The sequence below is a fragment of the Anolis sagrei genome, chromosome 1 (genome assembly GCF_037176765.1).
Source record: "Anolis sagrei isolate rAnoSag1 chromosome 1, rAnoSag1.mat, whole genome shotgun sequence".
Lineage (NCBI taxonomy): Eukaryota > Metazoa > Chordata > Lepidosauria > Squamata > Dactyloidae > Anolis > Anolis sagrei.
The window spans coordinates 332,458,536-332,483,342 of NC_090021.1; the positions used below are offsets into that span (position 1 = coordinate 332,458,536).

The 24,807-nt window shown below is 42.2% G+C and overlaps 1 protein-coding gene across 1 annotated transcript in view; it reads right to left on the reverse strand.

The window, feature by feature from the left end:
- The window catches only part of SLC38A6 (solute carrier family 38 member 6), an 81,798-nt gene that overhangs the window by 45,980 nt on the left and 11,011 nt on the right, over nucleotides 1–24,807 (reverse strand). The window contains exons 4-6 of the mRNA XM_067463055.1: nucleotides 23,406–23,458; nucleotides 23,123–23,162; nucleotides 494–572 (exon numbers count right to left, since the gene is read on the reverse strand). Of these exons, the coding sequence (XP_067319156.1) occupies nucleotides 494–572; nucleotides 23,123–23,162; nucleotides 23,406–23,458 (172 nt within the window). The remainder of the gene's footprint in view (nucleotides 1–493; nucleotides 573–23,122; nucleotides 23,163–23,405; nucleotides 23,459–24,807) is intronic.

Below are 24,807 nucleotides of genomic sequence, written 5' to 3' on the forward strand. Positions count from 1 at the left end.
GTTCAATTTTACCGTCTTCCTGTGTTCAGTTGCACTGTTTAGCCAAACGCTTGTTCGTAGAGCCAGGTCTTAACCTTCCTCCGAAACGCCAGCAGCGGAGGGGCCTGTCTGATGTCTACAGGTAGGGCATTCCATAGCCAAGGGGCCACCACAGAGAAGGCCCTATCCCTCGTCCCCGCCAACCGCGCCTGTGACGCAGGCGGGACCGAGAGCAGGGCCTCCCCGGATGATCTTAATGTCCTAGTCAGTTCATAGGTGGAGATGCGTTCGGAGAGTAAGTAGGGCCAGAACCGTTTATATGGCAGTGTAGACTCATATAATCCAGTTCAAAGCAGATAATATGGATTATATGGCAGTGTAGATCCACCCAGAGACTACAAAGAAGATATGCATAGATGCAGGCACCTGAAAGGTCTCATCCATCTTAGAAGAAAGGATTGTATGTTGCGAAGCATTTCCCTATGTTTCACTCTGTGGCATTATTTCTCCTTACCCGCTGTGGTCTTCACTCAGAAATCCCGCAATGGCCCCAGGAAGTTCAGACTTGATAATGAAAAGATAAGAGGACATAGCTGTAAAATACAAAAAAAAACAACCCACCAATTATTATCATGTTAGATTTCTGAAAACTTGAGGCATCTGCAGTTGACACTAAAAGAAGGGGGAAAGGGCCAATGTGTCCTTAAAGTGTGCCCCATGTCATACAGAAGTCCCTTTGGTCCATTATTATATTTCAGTGAAAAACAACTATACTCCTAAAGACAGATAAACAGATCACACTGTAATGAACATCTGTGGTCTTCAAGATTTTGTAGTCACGTTGAGACAATTTTAGTTCACATAGTCCCTCACCAAAGACTATGAGGATGACGCCCCCAGTTCCTTCAAGGTCATGCCAGTTACTTTAAGGATAACATCCATCCATCTTTCCTTAGTCAGCCCCTCTTCCTTTTTCCTTCCATTTTCCCCAGCATCATTGTCTTCTCCAAGTTATCTTGTCTTCTCATGACGTGGCCAAAGTACTTCATCTTTGCCTCTACTATCCTTCCCTCCACTGAGCAGTCGGGCTTTATTTCCTGGAGGATGGACTGGTTGGATCTTCTCGCAGTCCAAGGTACTTTCAGATTTTTCCTCCAGCACCACAGTTGAAAAGCATCTATCTTTCTTCGCTCAGCCTTTCTTATGGTCCAGCTCTTGCATCCATAGGTGACTACGGGGAATACCATTGCTTTAATTATGCAGACCTTGGTTGCAAGTGTGATGTCTCTATTCTTCACTATTTTATTGAGATTGGCCATTGCTCTCCTCCCAAGAAGTAAATGTCTTCTGATTTCCTGGCTGCAGTCTGCATCTGCAGAAGAAGTGTTAGGGACAAATTCCCTAATAGCACCAGATACCATCTTATTCTGGAAGCTAAGTGACATAAGTACTGGTGAGTATTTGGATAGGAAACAGACAAGAATCCCAAGTGTTGTAGCTTATATTTCAGAGAAGGATTCGAACTGCCAACCTTCAGGTCAGCAGTTCAGCAGCATGAGGGTTTAACTCATTGCACCACTGCAACTCCTCTAAGACTGTAAGACACAGAAAACTGCCCTATTAACCTTCACTCTACCAATCAAAATGGTGAGCATTTGCCAGTACAGTATATGAATAACTCTGTTTTTTGTGACTTATGGAAAAATATTAATTTAATTTGAGTTGCATACTAAATCATTTAGAATTGAATTCTGGAAAAAAAAACTTCCTGTATTTTAAAGATAAAGGTAAAGTTTTCCCGTGACATTAAGTCTAGTTGTGTCCAACTCTGGAGGGTGGTGCTCATCTTCATTTCTAAGCTGAAGAGCCGGCGTTGTCCATAGACATCTCCCAGGTCATGTACTTATTGTGTTCTGGTACAGCTGTACCAGGAGCTCCAACTTTATTTGCTTTGTAGTAAATGTTTGGTTGCAGTCCTGGGTTTCAGGGATTCTGCAGATAGGTGGCTTCCTTTGGTTGCAGTTATAGGGCAAGTCATCTGTCCATCATAGTTAAGTTTTGGTCCCACCCCTTGCTCAGGGCAATTGGGAAGGGAAGGGAGCCATTTTTTAGTTAGTTTCAGCAAGGAAAGCTAATGTATAGGATGTGTGCAAGCTTCCCCTGTACAAAAGCTTCAACCTTTAGGAATTTCCAGGAAAACAGCCCTAAAGACCAAAGAACTCCAGCTGGAGAACATCTCAGCCTTTACTGGTAGGTCCACTTGGCGTTCGAGAAGCAGTTTGACCCGGTAGCGGAGCCCACATCAGTAAGGGTTAGATTACAGTCAGCCTGGGAGAAGTTAAAAAAGGGGTTTTTCCTTTAAAGAAGAAGTTATTGAAGACAGTTCCCTGTCCTTCGTGGGCAAGATTAGAAATTCACCAGTTGCCTAAAAGCTTGGAATCAGTTGCTTAACTTTACTGAAGACAAGAGAAGTTTCTGTTTGATTATTCATTAATAAAAGACTTTGTTGTACTTCACAAGCCATCTAAAGACTATTTGTGGTGAAAACCCTCTGAGAACTTCTCTTTGGGCCCCCTGGCTTCCCGCTGGGCAAAGGTTGCACATCCTGTTCTAAAGGAAATTCTTTACAGGCCCAGCGCATGACAGAATATATTGATCTACTCACATTTCCATGTTTTCGAACTGCTAGGTTGGCAGAAGCTGGGGCTAAACCCGAGAGCTCACCCTGCTCCTCGGATTCGAACCACCAACCTTTCAGTCAGCAAGTTCAGCAGTTTAACCCACTGCGCCACTGAGGGCCTCATATTTTTTTAAAGTATTTTAAATAACTGGGGAAAAATATTCTTTTGGCATGACCAATGTGCAGCTGGACGTCATTTCTCTTCCCTTGCTATTAAAATCGATGAGAATACAAATGTGTAGATAATATTTCAAGCTGCTACAAAATACCAGTCCTGAAACAGTTAAAGATTACAAATTTTGAAGCGAAAGAATGTGGCCTCTATAAAGAAAAGTGAATTGCATTAATCCAGAGTGGCATGTACCTACAGCAAGGTTAAATTAAAAACAGTTGTGAGGTCACTAAATAAGGAAACATTCACTTCTTTGTATTGAGACACTCCAGTTTTTCCAATCGGGCCCGGCCTTCCCGGTTGACTAAGGCTTGGGGAGACATTTTATTTGGTGTCTCCAATTTTATTCCTTTTTTTAAAAGAAAATTTGATGGAGTGTTATAACGGTATGTAATTTGAAAACCACCAGCATGACTGTAAGACACTAATAAAGACACTCCTGCCCTTTTCTGATGGTGACCTGCAGATCCCAAGGAATGTAAAGGTTTTGCCTTTAAAGCAAAACCTACGAAGAAACTGAAAACGTCTCCTGTATCACCACGGAATATTTCTCTTCCATTTCCATTAAGGAACGATGTTTTCTACATCTGGAACTGAGCAATCAGAGATTTATCTCCATTTTTAAAGAAGTCACATCAGTTGAGACAGGGAGGGAAAAAACGATGTCAAAAAAAAAACCTCGGACTAATTTCCAGATCAGATTTCCTGCAAATATACAATCTGTCACTCTTTCCCTGTGCATTTATTTCAGCCTCTGGCTAACCATTTGATCATTTCTATCCTTTGTTGTATGATTGACTCTTTTGTTTCCTAAATGGCAGAGCTGCTCCTTTGAAAAGCACCCTCCTGCTTTTTTCAAAAAAAGGACCCAGTACTTGCTATTAGACTCCGGTGTCTTTATACAAACTAAAAAGGAAAGCATTCCCTCCCTCCGTCTCCTGTGCATGCTGCTCCTTTTCTTACTCCAGGCAATAAGGAAAATGGATGCCAAGTTCAATGAATATATTCATACCCCGAGGCTTTCGCAAGATACGGATCTCTCTTTTGGCAGCTCATGAGAAAACTCCACTATTTGGAGGAGAACGCTTTGGCCACAGTTTAAAAGGTTAAGCAACAGGGTTGAGTCCCCCATATGTTTTGAACTGAAGGGAAGCTTTCACATTCAAAATCGCCACCAAATAATAGTAATACAACCCTTAATTTAATCTATATATCTATATAAATAAAAATGTAGTTAGTCTGTGGGATTAACATAACCCAAAAACTACTGGATGAATTGACACCAAATTTGGACACAAGACACCTCTCAGGCCAATGAATGACTATCACTCATAAAAACACGGAAAAACACAGCAGAAGAGACTTAAAAAGCCAAAAAAAAAAAAACCCACCCCAAAATACATTACAATGCATGCACAAAACCATACACACACACACATATATACACACATATATATGCATACACACACACAAAACATACACAGAAAAGAGGAAGGAAGGAAGGAAGGAAGGAAGGAAGGAAGGAAGGAAGGAAGGAGGGAGAGAAGAAGGGAAAGAAGGAGGGAAGGAGAGAAGGGAGAGAAAAAGAAGGGTAGAGAAGGAAGGAAGGAGAGAAGGAGGGAAGGAGGGAAGGAGATAAAGAAGGGTAGAGAAGGAAGGAGGGAAGGAGAGAAGGAAGGAAAGAAAGAAGGGTAGAGAAAGAAGGAGGGATGGAGATAAAGAAGGAAATAAAGAAGGGTAGAGAAGGAAAGAGGGAAGGAGAGAAGGAAGGAAAGAAAGAAGGATAGAGAAAGAAGGAGGGAAGGAGAGAAGGAAGGAACTAAAGAAGGATAGAGAAAGAAGGAGGGAAGGAGATAAAGAAGGAAAGAAAGAAGGGTAGAGAAGGAAGGAAAGAGGGGGAGAAAGAGGGGGAAAGAGAAGGAAAGAAAGAAAGGTAGAGAAGGAGGGAGAGAAAGAGGGAAAGAAAAAGAGGGAAGGAAAGAGGGAGGAAGGAGAGAAAGAAAGAAGGAGAGAAAAAAGGAGGAAGGTTGGCCACAGCAATGTGTGGTGGGTACAGCTAGTATATCTATATAAATAAAAATGTAGTTAGTTTGTGGGATTAATATAACCCAAAAACCACTGGACAAATTGACACCAAATTTGGACACAATGCACCTATCCGGCTATCGAGTGACCATCACTCATAAAAACACTAAAAAACAGGTATGCACAAAACCACACACACACACACACACACACACACACACACACGTGCAAGCATACATATATACACACACAAAACACATATGCACAGACTGGGCCACAGCAACACATTGCGGGGATGGCTAGTGTGTGTGTGTATGTGTGTGGTTTTGTGCATACCTGTTTTTTAGTGTTTTTATGAGTGATGGTCACTTGATAGCCAGATAGGTGCATTGTGTCCAAATTTGGTGTCAATTTGTCCAGTGGTTTTTGGGTTATATTAATCCCACAAACTAACTACATTTTTATTTATATAGATATACTAGCTGTACCCACCACGCATTGCTGTGGCCAACCTTCCTCCTTTTTTCTCTCCTTCCTCCCTCTTTTGGCCACAAGACACCTACCAATCCAAAGAGTGACTATGACTAAAAAAATTGATTTTGTCATTTTGGAGTTGTAGTTGCTGGGATTTATAATTCACCTACAAAGAGCATTCTAAACTCCACCAATGATGAAATTGAACCAAAATTGGCACACAGAACTCCCATGACCAAGAGAAAACACTAGAAGGGTTTGGTGGGCATTGACCTTGAGTTTTGGAGTTATAGTTCAGCTACATTCTAGATCTAGACCAAACTTGGCTCCAGTAAGGAGCCTAGCTGCTACCAGCTGTACCAGATCAAACTTCCAGGCCATCTTCAAGGGCAGCCCCACATAGAGCGCATTGCAATAGTCCAGTTTGGATGTAACCAAGGTGTTGTTACAGTATCATAAATTTGAAAGGGACCCCTAAAGAAGGACAATTATATGTTGCATGTTCCAGAGTAGGCAAACAAGCATTGGAAATGCAGCGTAATACATAAACATGGAACTATGAAAGAGTGAAACATGGAACTGTTTAGACGATGCTACTGGAAAATGAGATTAACAGGAACACATTGGTGATTATATGTTTTTAACGTGTTTTTTTAAATGGATTTTTATAATGATGTTTTTAATGTTTTTAATTTTATTTTATGACTACTATGGCATCGAATCGCTACCAATTTGTAAGCTACCTTGAGTTGCCTTGGGGCTAAGAAAGGTGGGATAGAAATATTGTAAATAAATAAATAAAAATATTCTGCACATGACCAGAGGCACTCACAGTGCAATGTGTTCCAGGGCTACTATTATAACCAGGTCCAGTCTAGATGCATATGATAAAAGCTAAAAATAATTAGTTAAAACTAAGACGAGAGACTAGGAGTTGTCAACAGACTTCTCAGTCAGCCCACGTACTTGATCGAGCAGAGATTCTACAGATATAAACACAAACTTAAGGTCTTTTCCTCATCTGTAGCTTCTGCAAATGGGACGCTGAAATGCTAGGACAATCTCACTTAGCTCCTGGCAATTTTGAATGAATTCACCTTTCCTCCATGGATGGAAGCCAACCGATCGCTGTGTCCAATGTGGTATCAATTAAGACTTGTCAATTAGACTTGTCAATCTTTTCCTTTCTCAAGATGGCTTAAAGCCAGGATGTCTGCCTTCTCACTTATTATTTAGAATACTAAAATGGCTTTGTGCAGATGTACATCCTGCAACAAGCAGCCAAAATCTTGACTAAAAAACAGAAACCCAACATTATATCTCTACCGAGAATTAGACAACCCTCTAGCAACTTGCTCAATTAATGAATCTACTTCTTACTGGAAAGCATTTATTCCATTAATGAAACCAAGGAGTCAAAATGGAACAAGCAGCAACTGGGAGAAACTTCCACCTTCTTCCAAAAATATTCACCTGGCAACCCCAGACGACACGTGAATGTCGTGTGAAAAAGATCTTGGCATCGTCATAGGGATCAAATTAAACATGAGCCAAAATGTCGTGCGGTGGTAAAAAAAAAGTCAGTGCGATTTTGACCTGCATCAATAAAAGTATAGTATCTATATCCACAGAAGTCATGCTAGCCCTCTATTCTGCCTTGGACAGACTATACCTGGAATCACACTGTGCACAATTCTGGGCACCGCAATTGAAGGGAGATGTTGGCAAGCTGGAATGTGTCCAGAGGTGGGCGACTAAAATGATCAAGGGTCTGGAGAACAAGCCCTATGAGGAGCAGCTTAAAGAGCTGGGCATGTTTAGCCTGCAGAAGAGAAGGCTGAGAGGAGACATGATGAGGGCCATGCATAAATATGTGAGGGGAAGTCATAGGGAGGAGGGAACAAGCTTGTTTTCTACTGCCCTGGAGACTAGGACGTAATAGAACAATGGCTTCAAACTACAGGAAAGGAGATTTCACCTGAACATGAGGAAGAACTTCCTGACTGTAAGAGCTGTTCAGCAGTGGAACTCTCTGCCCCAGAGTCTGGTGGAGGCTCCTTCTTTGGAGGCTTTTAAACAGAGGCTGGATGACCATCTGTCAGGGGTGCGTTGAATGCCATTTTCCTGCTTCTTGGCAGGGGGTTGGACTGGATGGCCCATGAGGTCTCTTCCAACTCTATGATTCTATAACACTAGCTTCCTCCACAATTCAGAGAAGGTCTGAAGGCACAGGGAGAACCTCTTTTTATAAAACTATGCAATATGAATGGGAGACCATTTTGGAACATTAAAGATTCAACTGAGTTTATAATTCAAATTATACTAGCCAACAACACAAACCACACAAGCTAGGAACCCATAAGAAACTAAGAACCATGTTGTATGAAATGAAAAGTCTATTCAGTTCAACTTTCTGCACAACCAATTATAGAATCATAGAACCCTAGAGTTGGAAGAGACCTCATGGGCCATCCAGTCCAACCCCCTGCCAAGAAGCAGGAATATTGCATTCAAACCACCCCTGACAGATGGCCATCCAGCCTCTGTTTAAAAGCTTCCAAAGAAGGAGCCTCCACCACACTCCGGGGCAGAGAGTTCCAGTGCTGAACAGCTCTCACAGTCAGGAAGTTCTTCCTCATGTTCAGATGGAATCTCCTTTCTTGTAGTTTGAAGCCATTGTTCCGCATCCTAGTCTCCAGGGCAGCAGAAAACAAGCTTGTTCTCTCCTCCCTGTGGCTTCCTCTCACATATTTATACATGGCTATCATATATCCTCTCAGCCTTCTCTTCTTCAGGCTAAACATGCCCAGCTCCTTAAGCCGCTCCTCATAGGGCTTGTTCTCCAGACCCTTGATCATTTTAGTCTCCCTCCTCTGGACACATTCCAGCTTGTCAATATCTCTCTTGAATTGTGGTGCCCGGAATTGGACACAATATTCCAGGTGTGGTCTAACCAGAGCAGAATAGAGCATGGGTAGCATGACTTCCCTAGATCTAGACACTATGCTCCTATTGATGCAGGCCAAAATCCCACTGGCTTTTTTTGCCACCACATCACATTGTTGGCTCATGTTTAACTTGTTGTCCATGAGGACGTCTATAAAAAGCCTGCCAGTAAGACATGGATGGAGCAGTACCTTTGTCTCCCAGATACTAATGTACAGATGTACATACAAAAAGATTTACAAAGGCTTCCTGCCTTGGATGCTGGAGGCAATAAACAGCGATCCTACCTATGAGCAGCTGATGACCCAAATGAAATGACGAGGAAAACAACTCAAGATTAATTGTTAACATACTTTTCCAATGCAAGGTACTCAGCTAAACATTTGCTAATCAGCTTTAATTCTCTTGGACTACATGATTTTCTAGATTAAATTCAATCTGACTTCAGGCCTCCATTTGGAACATAAATTGCCTTGGTTGTCTTATGGGATAACTTGGACAGAATTGGGGAAAGCATAACTCTGAGGCAGATAAATCCCAGTCTTATTTTGCAGACACAGAACTATATAAGGTTCAAGCATATCAGCCATGCTAGTTGGAGGTTTTTGGCAGCTGTAGTCCCCAAAAGTATATTTTCCAAGCTGTAGTCCTGAGGACACGCACCTGAAGAAGCCATTCACTCGTAGAAGAGAAGGAATGAAAACATTCAAAATTCATTTTACTAGAATGAGAAGATATATCCTTTGACAGGCGATTACACCAGTGTTAACACACAAGCTGGGCTTTGTTTCTGGAGGTTCATGGTCACCTTGCATAGGCTCCAACGTTTCCTAACCACTTAGTCCACAGGCAAGCCATTAGTGCCAAAACCACAGCTTTCTGGTGACAAAAGGAGGATGTGTGTTCGTGCGCTCAGGGAGTTGTCAGGGAGTTCATGGGACTGCTGAAGGGTTGGCAAGGCACCCTTAAAAACATCCGGTGGTTGGAAAGAATGAACCTCATTCCCTCTGGCTAGTTGTTCATAACCAACCAGTTCAGTTCATGACACTGTTATTAAGAAGGGCACATATCTTTACGGAGGTTTACAGGGCTTTACGGAACAAGCCAAACGCAGCACTTTACAGAAGTTTATTTGGGCTAAAGGCAAGAAGGAGACTTTTAAAACCCATTGTTCCTACTAATTATCGTTTACAGTTTGTATTTTATACCACACTTCTAATTTGCAAAGTAATTTGCCCTCCCTGTGGCCGTCTGCATAACAACTCTGAGAAAAACAAATCGTACTCTTATTTTATAGACACTGGTTTTGATTCACAGATCAAACAGAAGACTCTAAGCATCCACTGGACAGGACTCAAACTTACCATTACATAAAGTGAGACAATTGCATCAAGTATTTGACGCTGGCTGGTTCACCCACTAGCCATTCCTTCTCCCAAACTATGTATTATTCCTGTGCTGGTACAGCTGTACCAGAAGCCTACATTTCCTTTCTATGCATGTGTTTGTTTCAACTATGCATTTTGCAGTTGGGTGGTTCCTTCCAGGCTGCAGCCATAGGGCCAGCCACTTGCCTATTATCATTATGTTCTTTAGTTCTGCCCCTTTTTCTGGGTTAAGGAGGGAAAAAGGGGACCTCTAGTTCAGTTCACACAGAGAAGCCTTTCGTACAGGACGTGAATCAGTTCCACCTGTAGAAAGCTTTGTCTTTTACAGCTTTGCTGGGGGGTATCCAGTCCCACAGCTCTACAGAGAACTACAGCATAGCCTTTGTTGGGGAATTTAGTTCCACAACTCTACAGCCAGCCTTCGCTTGGAATTGAAAGCCTTCTTTCCTCTTGGAAATCTACTAAAGGACTCTGGTAAGGACCACTTGCAACAGTCATAACACAATTTGGACCGGGTGTAGGGGCCCACGCCAGCAGAGCTTAAGTTAGATTGCCCAAGTAGGGGTCAAGGATTTCCCTTGTAGAAGGAAGAAACAGTTTATGAAGAAAGTTGCCTGTCCCTTGTGGACAAGATTTAAGCAAGCCACCAGTTGATTCAAAGCCTTGAAGTATTTGTTTGATTTATTGAAGATTTAAGCAACAATAAAAACTTTCTAAGTCTTTAAAAGAACTTTATGTGGGGAAATCCAAAGGGCCTCTCAGCCGAGGCACCCCCGGCATCCCGTTGGGCATTCAGAAAACACGTCCTGTCTAACAGACTCTTTCACAGGCCCAGCGCATGACAGCACAATTCCTTATGGGCGACAGAGATGGATATGTCAATATAGTCTGCCTTGCATACTCCAAACTAGAGCAACCTCAGATATACAAGAGGACATTTCCTGAGCAGCACTCCTAAAGTAAAATCAAATTTATGGACAGGCACCATAAAAATATTTCGATGCAATCCTGCCATTTGACAGAATTATCCAAAAACTACCGAACTTCTGCATTGGTTTTTGACCAGATACTGCCAAGGGTGGAAACCCATTTTTTTTCAGCTCATGGGGAACATTCAACTTCAGAAAAGGTGAAATTCCCACAGTTGCCAAGAGCCAAAGCAAAGGGATAGGATCACGAATATTAGCCTGATTTAGATGAAAGCTCTTTTGGATAGTAATTAAGCCTTGGGAGAGGCATTTCAGCCTTTTAGAGTGGGAGGGAAAGCACAATATCTATGAAGCTACCAAACAATGGTGTCATGAGGGGAGCAGGAGGATATCCCAGGAGGCCAGATTCAGTCTCACGGCCAAGGTTCCTCATCCCAGCTGTGGAGTAACTTGTTCTTTCCTCCCAATGAGAGGAAAGGTCTCTACTGCAGCTGCTTGTTCTGTTCTGGCACTGGGTGTAGCCTCCAAGACTTTGTTCAGTGCTGAATAATTACATATATACATGCTACAAGATAAGCTTTATTGGGAGTAAATGATGCAGCAGATGGTGCACAGTAGAGAAGCATTCCAGTCCATTCATTGGAGGAGTCCAGCATCCCCACACAGTTAATGGTAGAGATGGGTCCCGAAACAACTTATTCTATGTAGGCTATGTTGTGCAGCAAGCGGATCTTAGCCACGTCCCATGCACAAGACACAAAGACAAGAGGAAAAATGAAGAGAAAAATCTTTACTCTTAATAGCAGAAATGAAATACAAACCTGCAGTTGCATACAAAAAAACAAACAGTACAAGAAACTTACACAGTTTTCATAAGTAACACAAAATAAGGCATCTTCATCCTCAGTCAAATGAGAAAACAAAACATAAACCTTGAGCAAAAAGCTATTCCACAATAGCCTCCTTTAGAGCAACATAACAACTTCTCTCCAACCTACTCCTCAGAGCAGAGCCTTTGAGCACAAAAAGCTCTCAAGAAGTGTATTCCAAAAACCCATACAGTTATACCCTATCGGGTGTGGCCCAAGATTGCTGGTAGACCTACATTATCATCTGCACATAATAATTACCATCATAAGGTTTTTCTTCCACACACACACTTGGTTCTGCTACAACTTACTGTAACAGGCTATGCCTGGCTGGCAATCTAATTCCCTTTAATGATTACAATGGGGAGTCCCTGAGCATCTCTAGGTGAAACTAACAGACTCCCAAGAGTTATATAGTGTACACACCAGCAGAGAAAATCAAACAGAGCAAATACGACCCATCCTTGCACAACTATGAGATCAGGTTAGTCCCAGCTCCAAATTACCAAGCTAATGCAAAACAAATCTAACAAAGCCATGAATACAAATTAACCCTTACAACTGTTAATTGTTAGCTATAATGCTATCAAGGACTCTAAAGCCCACCTGCCTAATGACATAGGTGCAACTCTGTGTCAGACCCAATTTTGACAGGACTCACATGTTGGTACTGATAGTTTCAGGGGCAAGACAGCATTTGTAGGACATGCCCATGTATGTTTACAGCTAAGGCAGGTATATCATAATTTACAATGCGATATAATTCAAGAATTTGAAAACATGAAACCATGTGGAAAGGAAGAAAGCATACCATAGATGCCCGGCTCAACAGCAGTATGTATGGAAAAGATCTTGAAACCCTCATGGACAAGTTAAACATGAGCCAACAATGTCATGCGGCGGCTAAAAAAGCCAATGGGATTTTGACCTGCATAAATAGGAGTCTAGTGCCTAGATCCAGGGAAGTCATGCTACCCCTCTATTCTGCCTAGCTTAGACCACATCTGGAACACGGTGTCCAATTCTGGGCACCACGGTTGAAGGGAGATATCGATGAGCTGGAGGGCGACTAAAATGATCAAGGGTCTGGAGGGCAACTATAGTGATCAAGAGTCTGGAGAACAAGCCCTATCAGGAGCGGCTTAAAGAGCTGGGCATGTTAGCATGCAAAAGAGAAGGCTGAGAGGAGACATGATGAGGGCCATATATCAAAATGTGAGGGGAAGTCATAGGGAGGAGGCTTGTTTACTGCTGCCCTGAAGACTAGGATGTGGAACAATGGCTTCAAACTACAGGAAAGGAGATTCTACCTGAACATGAGGAAGAACTTCCTAACAGTGAGAGCTGTTCAGTAGAGGAATTCTCTGCCTCAGAGCATGGTCGAGGCTCCTTCTTTGAAGGCTTTTAAACAGAGGCTGGATGGTCATCTGTTGAGGGTGCTTTGAATGTGATTTTCCTGCTTCTTAGCAGGGGGTTGAACTAGATGGCCCACAAGGTCTCTTCTGACTTTATAATTTTATGATTCGTGCTGGAGGACTTAGGAAATGCCTAGAGGGCATATTTTGTCAGATGCAGTTAAATAGGTATGTTGTTGTTGTTCATTCGTTCAGTCGTCTCCGACTCTTCGTGACCTCATGGACCAGCCCATGCCAGAGCTCCCTGTTGGCTGTCACCACCCCCAGCTCCTTCAAGGTCAGTCTGGTCACTTCAAGGATGCCAGCCATCCATCCATCTTGCTCTTGGTCGGCCCCTCTTCCCTGGCATAATTGTCTTCTCTAGGCTTTGCTGTCTCCTCATGATGTGGCCAAAGTACTTCAGCTTTGTCTCTAGTATCCTTCCCTCCAATGAGCAGTCGGGCTTTATTTCCTGGAGGATGGACTGGTTGGATCTTCTCGCATAGATATAGGCTGCACTGTATTAACTATTGGGAGAGTTTAGCTATCCGCACTGTAGAGATTATGTTCAAATATGCAAAAACTGAACAGGTATTCAAAAAAAAATCACAAAACACTTCTCAGTCTCAAGCATTTTGGATAAGGTATACCCAACCTATAACAGGTAACTACAACAATGCACGGTCATTCATTTGGAATGGAAGTCACTGGTTCATTTATAATATGGGCTGGATAGTCACCAGTAGATTTCACACTGAAAATGCCACTAATACCTTCTCTTCTGGTGCTAATAATGGCTTTGTTCTGGCACCAAGTTGAATGTATGCATGGTTTAAAACTCTTAAAACTTTTCATTATTATATCATTTAAAAAAATAAACATACACAGGCACGTAAGTCAAAGATAAAGTTTTTCCCCTGACTTTAAGTCTAAACTTGTCTACCTCTAAAGGTAGGTGCTCATCTCCATTTCTAAGCCGAAGAGCCAGCGTTGTCCACAGACACCTCCAAGGTTATGTGGCCAGCATGACTGCATGGAGCGCCATTACCTTCCTGCCAGAGCAGTACCTATTGATCTACTCACATTTACATGTTTTCAAACTACTAGGTTGTCAGAAGCTGGGGCTAACAGCGGGAGTTCACGCTGCTCCCGGGATTCGAACCTGTGACCTTTTGGTCAGCAAGTTCAGCAGCTCAGCAGTTTGACACACTGCAACACCAGGGGCTCCGAGCCCCCGGTGGCGCAGTGGGTTAAAACCCCTTTGCCGGCAGGACTGAAGACTGACAGGTCGCAGGTTCGAATCCGGGGAGAGGCGGATGAGCTCCCTCTATCAGCTCCAGCTCCTCATGCGGGGACATGAGAGAAGCCTCCCATAAGGATGATAAAACATCAAAAAATCATCCTGGCGTCCCCTGGGCAATGTCCTTGCAGACTGCCAATTCTCTCACACCAGAAGCGACTTGCAGTTTCTCAGGTCACTCCTGACACACACACACACAAAAACCAACAACCCGGGGGGCTCTAACCAAATGCTTAAATTATCCTTACTGTTTTAAATCTTCAGTTGTCCACATGATTTTTTATTTTATTTTATGCCTCCCATTATCTTTTGATATTTGTTGGGATATAAATACTTTCACTAAGTAATCTTTTTATTTTTCTGGACTATTTTCTAAGTTATTAAAACAATGATCTCAATGCATTTGGTCCTGTGCTGAGAGAATGACAGGCTATAAATTATATTAAATAAATGAATGAAATCAGTGCGCCCAAATTGTTCAGCTATGATTGCCTATGGAAAAACTGTCTTCAATTATAGTCAGGCTGGAAATACTCAATTTGAAATAATAAGAGTAATTAGCTTTTAGGCTAAACATAAGCTTCTGAATGGGGTGTGCGCTCCAATTACTCTAAATCTCTTTGTAAACAATCCACACTTGTGGCAAATACAGAAGTCACTTAAAAGATTAATGTAGGCAGATCTTTACCAAGACATGGATGTCCCGTGGCAGGAAATGACAAAGTTGGCGTCCAATGTAGGTGTCTGTTTATTCCTAAAGTGTTTGCAAAGTATGTATAGAAGAGGCCCTATCTCTGGCTTTCTTCACAGCATTTGCCGTTATAATTCCTCGGATTAGCCATTTTCAAACACATCACACTCAAATGACTTCCCTGTTTTCACAAGGAGTCACTGATATATGTAGGCTTTGTTTCATGCCACCTTTTGCAATGATTCAAACCTATCCTTGACCTTTAAATATACCTTAAAGATACAGGCCAGAATTCTGCTGGGTCAATGCTACATATAAAAACAGCTACAGAAACAATTGTGTAAGTATGACCCTTGAGAAAAATTCACCTCGATTTCATGAGTGGGAGCTAGTGAGTCATTGGGCAACAGGTGTAAGGAGTAAGAGAGAAAAGTGAGAAGAAGATGCAGAGAAGAGGGGTTAGTATAAGCATAATCCATATACATGCAAACACCAAGGTTCTTATACAATATGACCCCTGTATCCACAGGACCAGTTCTCTCTAAGCATTTTCTAGGTTCCCCGAAGTGATATTAATACAGTAACATTATAAAATGTTAACCATTTCCGCTACCTTGGCAGCCACCTTGCCACAAAAGTCAACATTGACACTGAAACACAACACTGTCTGAGCTCTGCGAGTGCAGCATTTTTCCGAATGACACAGAGTGTTTTTGAGGACCAGGACATCCGCAGGGATACCAAGGTGCTTGTTTATAAAGCTATTGTCCTCCCAACCCTGCTATACACCTGCGAGTCGTGGACTGTCTACAGACATCACATACAACTCCTGGAACGATTCCATCAGTGTTGCCTCCGGAAAATCTTGCAAATCTCTTGGGAAGACAAGCGGACAAATGTCATCGTGCCGAAAGAAGCAAAGACCGCCAGCACTGAAGCAATGGTCCTCCGCCATCAACTCTGCTGGACCAGCCACGTTGTCCGGATGCCCGACCACCATCTTCCAAAGCAGTTGCTTTACTCTGAACTCAAGAACGGAAAACGGAATGTTGGCAGGCAGGAAAAGAGATTTAAAGATGGTCTCAAAGCCAACCTTAAAAACTCTGGCATAGACACTGAGAACTGGGAAGCCCTGGCCCTTGAGAGCTCTAGCTGGAAGTCAGCTGTCACCAGCAGTGCTGCAGAATTTGAAGAGGCATGAATGGAGGGCGAAAGAAAGAAACGTGCCAAGAGGAAGAGGTATCAAGCCAACCCCGACTGGAACCGCCTTCCACCTCGAAACCAATGCCCTCACTGTGGGAGAACATGCAGATCAAGAATAGGGCTCCACAGTCACCTACGGACCCACTGCCAGTACATCGATCTTGGAAGACAATCTTACACGGACAACGAGGGATTGCCTAAGTAAGTAAGTAATTAATACAGTAGAGTCTTGCTTATCCAACATAAGCAGGCCGGCAGAACGTTGGATAAGTGAAAATGTTGGATAATAAAGAGGGATTAAGGAAAAGCCTATTAAACGTTAAATTACGTCATGATTTTACAAATTAAGCACCAAAACATCATGTTTTACAACAAATCAATAGAAAAAGCAGTTTAATACACAGTAATGTTATGTAGTAATTACTGTATTTACTAATTTAGTATCAAAACATCACAATGTATTGAAACAGCTGTGGATCTGGGCAGGAGGCATTGGATAATACAGAATGTTGAATGAGTGAAGGTTGCGTAAGCAAGACTCTACTGTATATAAAATGGAAAACATTGTCTATTTGCCCAAAATATCCAGAGACGGGAAGGTAACGGCACTCCATGCAGTCATGCCGGCCACATGACCTTGGAGGTGTCTACGGACAACGCCGGCTCTTTGGCTTAGAAATGGAGATGAGCACCACACCCCAGAGTCAGACATGACTGGACTTAATGTCAGGGGACAACCTTTACCTTTTATCCAGAGACAGCAGGTTGAATTAGCAAAACAAAATTAGAAGATCGGATTTGAGCAAAATACAGGAGTTACTTTCTGGACTGCAGTAGAATGAATGCAGAATTCTATGTGGTGAAGGAAATTAAATATATTCACTGTCTCGCAAAAGAAATTTTAAAAGTTACATCAGACACAGACTTGTGAACAAAATTCAACATAAACGTACTGCAAATAATGTCAAGACTCTTTCCCCTTCTCAAGGGGAGGATTCTTACTGCTGAACAGTTTTATTCCTTTGCTATCCCTGTCACAGACTTCTCAAGTGGGGAGAAAAGACCCTCCAGCTTCAACTCTGTCTGAAAATATAGTGGATGCAGCTCTACACCAAGTGACCAGCAGATGGGGTGGCAAGAGCAGCGAGGACCTCAGTCTGGTGACATATTCACTTTTCACAAGGAAAAAAGCACATATCACTCTTAATTCACATCACCTTTGGCTTTTCCCTCCATGTTTTCAGACATATCAATAAACACATTAAGAGGAGTGATCTGGTAGATATTTTCTGATACTTTTGATATGATCCTGCAATTTAGCAGTCATATGATAAGAGGGAAAGTCCCTTTCTGCACTGAAAGTAGGCTAAAAAATAGGAAGCAGGAATACATGACCATTTCGTGCAACAGCGAGATGTGAGACGCGAGATCACAACTCAGGAATATGAACTGAAACCAGACCTTTTTAACTTATTCATAAAATAGATTTGGAGCTAGGGCCGTGTAGTAAGGTGCCCAAGTTTTCCAAAATCATGAGAGCAAAATCAGACAGCAGACAGCTCCTGATCTCAGCAAAGCAGAAGACAGAACAATAAAATCACAAATGTACACCAGAGTAAAGTGATACATCCTGGGATGGGATATCAGCTAGATAAAAGATACCAGGAGGCAGGGCCTTAGCCAGAAAAAAAATTCAGAAGGGGTTGAAAATTTTGCGGGGGGGGGGGGGGGGGTTTGAAGATTTTGCAGAGGGGGGTCTGAAACCTGCCTCCTACCTCAAGCTGAAGCAAAGAGCACAACAGGGGGCAGAGCAGCCTTCCATAGCCTGCAGCTCTGCCCCTGTCAACCACCTCCACCAAGTCTGGCCTCCTTAATGAGAGCATTCAACACACACACACCCAACTTGGTTGCTTCACTACATTGGCTATTGCTGCAAGTAATGACAGTGTGAATTAATTGTCAATATTTGCTTGAGATAGTGCTTGCAGTTCTGGAGGGACTCTTAATTTTTTGCATCTCAGAGACTAAGCACGGGGATTTGGTTAACCAGTTAAAATTCATGAGTAAACCAGGTTTTTTTAAAAAATCTGAAACATTTCGGGGGGGGGGGGGTTGAACCCTTAAAACCACCCCCTCGCTACAGGCCTGCCAGGAGGTGACAGGGGATGAATTATCACCCTTACAGTACTACTTCCCAAGGACAGGACTACCTTGGGAACGGCCATGGAGCATCCCCATCCCTTGCCATTCATTTCCCGAGGCTACCTTGGGAATGTGCAGAGGGTATCCCATCCTCAGGGGTCACATTATTGGTAAGGGACGTCTTTACACTCTGTTTACCTCCTGAGAACAAGGGCTGCCATGTAAATATTCACATGATAGAGCACACCTGGAATACTGTGTCCAATTCTGGGCACCTCAAGTGAAGGGAGATATTGGCAAGCTGGAATGTGTCCAGAGGAGGGCGACTAAAATGATCGAGGGTCTGGAGAACAAGCCCTATGAGGAGCAGCTTAAAGAGCTGGGCATGTTTAGCCTGAAGAAGAGAAGGCTGAGAGAAAATATGATGGCCATGTATAAATATGTCAGGGGAAATCATAGGGAGGAGGGAGTAAGGTTGTTTTCTACTGCCCTGAAGACTAGGACTCAATGGAACAATGGCTTCAAACTACAGGAAAGAAAGGAGATTCCACCTGAACATTAGGAAGAACTTTCTGGTTATGAGAGCTGTTCAGCAGTGGAATTCTCTGCCCCGGAGTGTGATGGAAGCTCCTTCTTTGAAGGCTTTTAAACAGAGGCTGTATGGTCATCTGTCGGGGGTGCTTTGAATGTGATTTTCCTGGCAGGGGGTTGGACTGGATAGCCCACAAGGTTTCTTCCAACTCTATGATTCTATGCTAGACCCATCATTGAGAGCCAAGCTTCCATGTGAACGATCCCTTGCCCTCCCATTTCCTGCGGACAGGACTGCCTGGATTCCATAGTGGTGGGCCATTGCAGTTATAGTGGTGTCGAACAGCATTAATTCTGCAGATGAACCCAGCATGCCTATTGCTAGTGAATGTGAGACGAGTGTGTGGTTGCCCTCATATCCTGATGGCCTTACTTTGGGCTGGATAGGTTTTCAGGCAAATCTAACATGAATCTTGTTACGTTCTTAGTATTCACAACCATGCAGTAATTTTATTACTGGGAATGGAGGGCAGGGAGCAATATTTAGATTTTCCAAGAGAAAAATTATTTTCATGGGAAAATGGCGAACCAATGACACCACATACCAAAAGGACTTGGCAGTTTCCAAATAATCAGTACTGTTCCAACCCTTGAAACAATATTTTTCCACTCATGAAAGCAGGCTTTTGAATTAAGTAAAAATGAGAATTTGGGCAGCTATGCCTCCAAATTATGACAAGCAGGATTATCACAGGGGATGGAGTAAGTAGTTTTATAACACTCTGTGTGCAATAGTCCAGGCCTCTGGGGCTACCCAGGAGAATTTTTATTAAAAGTGACACACATGGGTTATGAACTGCTGAGAGGAGGGGAGGGAGGAAATGAGACTCACATTTCCATTTGCCGGCATGCTCTTGTACTAGGGTCCCAAGTCTGTCTGATCCTTCACCACTTATCCCCGACTTGTTTAATGATGTTTATTTAGAGGTCCAGTCAAATAGGAAAGGAAATTAAAAAGTTCATTTCTTGCTCCGTAACGTCCCCTCAAACTGGTATGGATAAATAATCCGTCGTCTTTAGGATTAACATGTTCACACTCCTGCCTTGGAGTGAACACCAAGCATTTGTTGCAAATTCAAAACACAGCTTGTTGTACAAAGAAGGGCACCAAATTGGATTATGAAAGTGAGTGCCCCGGTTCCAAGTATAAAGAAAGCAACAACTGGCAGCATACCTTGGAATGTGTACAATCGTGGAAGGATTACGCTACTCAACAATTTTGGGATCTTGGTCCGAGTCCTTCCACTTTATATTAAGAATCTTCCTCACACAAAGCATGTGGAAACTAACAAGTAACTTCACATGATAGCCATGAAGCATCTATAGCCGCATTTATGCTAACGTGCTCCCTTGGGATGTATACAGGGAACAGCTGGCACCCTTCTCCTCCAACTGCAGGAGATAAATTAATCATTGCTCCCCATTTTAAAATGGAACTCGCTGTCCCCATTATGTTCCATGCACTGGCCAAACAGAGACAACACAGAGCAGCAGATCTATTTGCTGACTGGGTGGACTCCAAAGAGTCTGCTGCTTGGGAAAAATGCCCTCCTCCACCTGGCTAGTTTGCAAGGTTGGTTTCACTTCACATTGAAGAATGAAAACCATCTCACTTTGGAGCAATAATTCGACCTGAGATGCTTGTTCATAAGATCTCTGTTGTTGTTGTTGTTTCTTGCAGGTACCAACTTTTTCATTATAAGCACCTCAAAATGCTGGAAACCACCAATGTACTTAACACACACTCCAGTCCAATGTAAAATGGCAAAGCAGTTTATTGAAGAATATATATGAAAAGCACTTCAGCAAAATAGTATACAAAACCAAAGTCCAAATATTGGGAATAATCCACATAAATCAAAGTAAAGGAGTAACTTCAAAAACCAAGAATACAAAAGCAGAATAAATCCAAAACAGGAGATTCAGGAACAGTCCTCAAAACTTGGAATCATGAGACTTAAACACAAGGAAACATGGAACTAGAAATCCCTTGGCTTGACAATAGTCAAACACGAACATTGCCTGGACTGCTGGACCCATCTACTGGACTAGCTAATATAGAGAGAAAAACATGCCTTCTCCCCTGGGAAACTGATAAGAACTTCTTGGCTAATAGGCATCTTGACCATCGTAAACTCTCCTGAGAAGCTCTATGTTGACGGAATGTAAATCTCCTATCTAACTGCTCATTAGTCTGTCCACCTGGACTTCCATTTTCGTCCTCTGAGCTCAGATCTGTTCCTAACCAGATCTGTTCCTAGTGAACTGCCTTTCAGGAATGTGGCCCTCAGACAAAGACTTCTCATTTTCAGGGCTCTCCTGCTGAGTTGCAGACCCAGAATCCCCACTAACAGGTCCAGCATCCCCAGAAAGATCAGGTGCAGGCACAATCAAAGGCCAAACAACAGCAATGGGAAAGGTTAGAACAGATAGACTCCACCCACCCACCCCCACCACCACCAACAAGAGATGGTCTAAGGACAATAACATCCACAGGCTGGCATCCCGTTAGCAGCATACACACATATAAGTTTCCCTTACACCTGTGTATATTTTGCCAAATGTCCTGCCCCTCTTCCTTTTGAGTAGGACTAAAATATCAGTCATACTGTACTTCCCAAGTGAAACATGGAGCTAGAATGAACTCCTACACAGGAAGACAAGGAGACAACAAGCTATAACTTTCGCAAAATATCTACCAAGTCCCAGCACTGTTTTCAATCCAACATATTCACAGAAGTGATCAAAACAGATAAAGCTTATTCCAAGCATAAGTATTTTATAGAACTATAGACAAAGACCACGACAAAATGAGCATGAGCAATATCTAAGGCATACATCATAATCCTTATCTGAAGTCAGCACATTAAATGATAAGAATCATGTTTTCCATGGTCTGGTACTATATGTAGCCATAACATCTGGAAGATACTGAACAGACTGCACTCTGGCACCACGAGATGCAGAGCCAACCTCAAGAAATAGGGCCACAGAGTGGAATCCACAACATGCGAGTGTGGAGAAGAGCAAACCACAGACCACCTGCTGCAATGCAACCTGAGTCCTGCCACATGCACAATGGAGGACCTTCTTGCAGCAACACCAGAGGCACTCCAAGTGGCCACATACAGGTCAAAGGACATTTAATCAACTACCAAACTCGCAAATTTTGTATTTTGTCTGTTTGTTTGTTTTGTTCTGTTAGAAATGTAATACAATTGACTGGTTGCCCTTACACGACCAATAAATAATCTGGTTGTTGTTCCTGGACACATTATATTGTAGTGTTTTTCTAGCATAACTCAAATAACAGCTCAGCAAACAATATAGGCTATGGAAGGCACGAACAACTTCGGCCCTCCAGATGTTTTGGACTTCAACTCCTATTGGGTGTTAGGAATTGTGGGAGTTGACGTCTAAAACACCTGGAGGACCGAAGGTTGCCCATGCTTGGGCTATAGCTATTGTCAAGATGTTTTATCAGGCTCACTAAAACAAATCAGCATACAGATCATTCTTATTTTGAGCCAACACACCCATGTTTTATAATACAACCTCAGAAGCCTTCCCTGTGTGGCTATTCTGTTCCTTGTGGGTGGAAAGGCAAGATCAGAGAAGCACCTTGCTACACCTCTGTAGTTAGATATGAAATTAGTGGCAAGAAGTGGTTCTCAACCTAGGGTCCCCAGATGTTTTTGGCCTTCAACTCCCAGAAATCCTAACAGCTGGTAAACTGGCTGGGATTTCTGGGAGTTGTAGGCCAAAAACATCTGGGGAACCCAGGTTGAGAACCACTGGGCAAGACCTTTGAAGGATCTCAGTGGATCTCAGAGCTACTACAATAATTTTGTCATGGGCCACAGAGTTCCCTGGTTCTGTCCATTGCTATGAGGCACAAGACAGCCATATTGGAGTGCAGAGCTTTCAAGATTGCATGTTATGTCTAGTGGGTGGTATGTGGTTCAATCTGGCAGAGATCCACCACATGCAATTATGAGGCTAGGTGGAGCCATGATAAATTACAATCACAGTGAGAAGCAGCAAAAGACAACAATCCATTATCATTTTGTAAACAAATAAAACATCACAATGAACTGATTTTCCAAAGGCAGGTAAAGAGATAACCATCTATGACACAGTACTGCTAAGGAGGTTAAGAACAGTAACATCATCATAATATCCAGAAACTCAAAGTAGACAGTGTTATTAACCATAACAATATCAATTATCTAAATGACTATCACTCCTCCTCATTCCCTTTTCCATACAAGTGACATGCATATGTTTTCAAGACTGCACTAAAGAGGAGTCAGTATTATCTGTCATTAATATTTCTTACCTCCAATATTCTGTATAATGATTGTACTGGCCACCAGAACCTAGCGAAACAATAAATTGTGTCAAGAAAAGCAGCTGATTCACTTCAAAACAGATCTAAATCACATATTCAACACAAAGTGGAATAAAGGACTCAGAAGATTGAAAGAAAGTAATTAAAAGACAACAATTATTTTAATAGATGTTTTAATGTCTCCTGTTTCTTCACCATTTCAGTCCTCTCATCCTGATTACAGAATGATAGGAAACAATATTATTTCATAAGATAAATGAATTTCGTTTACCTTCCCAGGTGAGCCAAATGCAAAGAGACCCAGATCTTCATAAGAAGTGACAGCTGTCAGAAGAGGGAAATAATTCAGTTATATATTTGTTTCCATAAGCAATGCATTTTATTATTTGAGGATTGAATGAAAAGGAATGCCTCCACCTTTGTTACTTGGATTTGGATGGGAATATTTTAATAAATCAAACTCAGAAATAATCCTTAGAATGTGCTCTTTAACTACCATGATTCACTTTTCCTCATAATTACCAGACAATTGGATACATTTCTGCCAACAATGAACAAGTTTTCTGAAGCCGTCACGGAAGAAGTCAACACTCTGTTTCCACAACCCATCGTGCACAGATCTTCCAATAGCCAAGCAAAGCAATAATGTGACCCACACATTCTTGTGAAATGCCAATTATGCTTGAAATTTCTTTCTGAGTGATATGATGATCATCCTGAATCAATCTGTCAAGCTTTTGCTTGTGAAACTCGGTGGTTGCTGTCACAGGACGCCCAACTCACGCAAGTCAGATGTTCCCACCTCAACTTCTTTAAACTTACTCGGCCAATGACGCACAGTACACACATCAACAAAATCACCATAAACATCTTGAATTCTCAGATGAATCTCCTTTGGGGTGACATCTTCTGCTGTAAAGAATTCAATGACTGCACGTTGCTTAAGTCGCATTGATCAACCATCTGTGCAGGGTTCCATACTTAGCACTTTAACAACACAACTATTAAATGCTAAAGCTTCCAGCCAAAATGGAACTGTGGATGAGAGTCTACTGAACAAGCCAGTACCTGCCGCATACCAGTACTGCCATCTATTGAGGAGTTATGAAGGTGGAGGCATTATTTTTCATTCAACCTTCGTAGATTGATTTTTATATACACAGATACAAACATTTCTCAATTTAATAGTTACTGTATAAATCGAATGTCTGTGCCTCTTAATTCAAAAACCGAACTAATTTTCAATTGCAGACACGAGAAATGTTGATAGGGATAATTAGAGTAGAATTATAGAATTGGAAGAGACCACGTGGGCCATCTAGTCCTTCCCCCTGCCAAGCAGGGAAAGGACTATCAAAGTATCCCTTTAAACCTAAAACTGCTGATTAAATGGATTAAGAAAAATATTAATACTATATCATAGATAAATTAATGATTAATTGTAAATTAAATATATGATTTTAAGTCACAATCCACTGTTTTCAATGAGGACACAAAGCATGCATTTCATAAGCTATATTCAATACGTTCAAAGGTATACAAAGCTTACTGGTTCAGAGAAACTTCTTTTCTAACTAAAAGGATGAATTTCCCATGCAAACAGATAAGACTCAATACCAAAATGCCATTTTATTTTCCACCTCAGGATTGCAAAATGTCACAAAAGAGATAAA